Source organism: Tupaia chinensis, unplaced genomic scaffold (genome assembly GCF_000334495.1).
Source record: "Tupaia chinensis unplaced genomic scaffold, TupChi_1.0 Scaffold141293_1, whole genome shotgun sequence".
Taxonomy (NCBI): Eukaryota; Metazoa; Chordata; class Mammalia; order Scandentia; family Tupaiidae; genus Tupaia; species Tupaia belangeri.
The window spans coordinates 313,799-314,990 of NW_006201156.1; the positions used below are offsets into that span (position 1 = coordinate 313,799).

Genomic DNA, 1,192 nt, shown 5'->3' on the forward strand with positions numbered 1-1,192 from the left:
GGCTGCTGTGCCCGCCGGAGCCGGGGCTGTTCCTGGTGCGGGAGAGCACCAACTACCCCGGGGACTACACGCTGTGCGTCAGCTGCGAGGGCAAGGTGGAGCACTACCGCATCGCGCACCACGCCGGCAAGCTGAGCATCGACGACGAGGTGTACTTCGAGAACCTCATGCAGCTGGTGGAGGTGAGCGCCCGGCCGCCTGTGGGGCCCTCACACGTGAGGCCCACACACGGGGTTTCAGCCCACCCCACTCCTGGTGGGGGACCTGGTGTGGGGCACTTCCTGGCACCTCCATGGCTCCCCGGCTGCGTGCCAGCCTGGGTCTCTGGCCCCACAGTGCCACCGCGAGGAGGCAGCATTGCCCCTGTTTGTGACCAGGACACAGGCCAGGCAGGCTAGGGACCGCCAGCGCCACACGGCTGTAAGCCGCAGGTGCTGGGACTGGAACCTGTCTCGATCCCAGAGCTCACTTCCCTGCAGCCGCTCACAGAGCGACACACCCAGATGTGGGTAACGGGGCCACAGACCCGAAGGCGAGGGCCCTGCCTCTGCCCTGGCTAGGTGCACCCATGGGTCCCCCAGCTTCCCAGCCAGCTCTGCCGGCTCTGGCCACGCCTGGCCTGCAGTAGTGCGGCAGCGTCCCTTCTCAGTCTCGCCTCCGTCCCGGCCGACCTTGCTAACCTTTGCAGTGGAGGGCAGGGCGAGAGCTCCGTGCACACCAGGCTGGAGTTGGGGTCGGGGCCAAGCCAGGGTCTGCCCTGCCCTGGGGGGCTGGCGAAACCCAGAGTGGGAGCTATATCCAGGGTCTGAGGGTGGCGTGAGGAGCGGGGACTCCCTAGCCCCTTCCAAGCCTGAAATGGGGAGTCCTCCATGCTCAGTGTCTCCAGGTAGGGCAGGACCAGCCTCTGCTGCCCTCTGCTGGTCAGACCTGGGTGGTGCATGGGGGGATGCTTGGAAGCTGGTGGGGTGCTGATTTGTGGCTCTGAGCACCCACCCTCGCTCCCCAGCACTACAGCTCGGACGCAGATGGGCTCTGTACTCGCCTCATCAAACCAAAGGTCATGGAGGGCACCGTGGCGGCCCAGGACGAGTTTTACCGCAGTGAGTGACCGGACCTCTTCCCCACCCCGACCTGCCTTCCTCCTGGGCCTCCTGGCACTACTGTGTCCTAGAGGCTGGGGACGCTCCCAGCC

At 66.6% G+C, this 1,192-nt stretch overlaps 1 protein-coding gene across 1 annotated transcript in view; it reads left to right on the forward strand.

Moving 5' to 3' along the window:
- CSK (C-terminal Src kinase) overlaps positions 1-1,192 on the forward strand; it is a 23,815-nt gene that overhangs the window by 15,160 nt on the left and 7,463 nt on the right. The window contains exons 6-7 of the mRNA XM_006163025.3: positions 1-182; positions 1,007-1,100. Of these exons, the coding sequence (XP_006163087.1) occupies positions 1-182; positions 1,007-1,100 (276 nt within the window). The remainder of the gene's footprint in view (positions 183-1,006; positions 1,101-1,192) is intronic.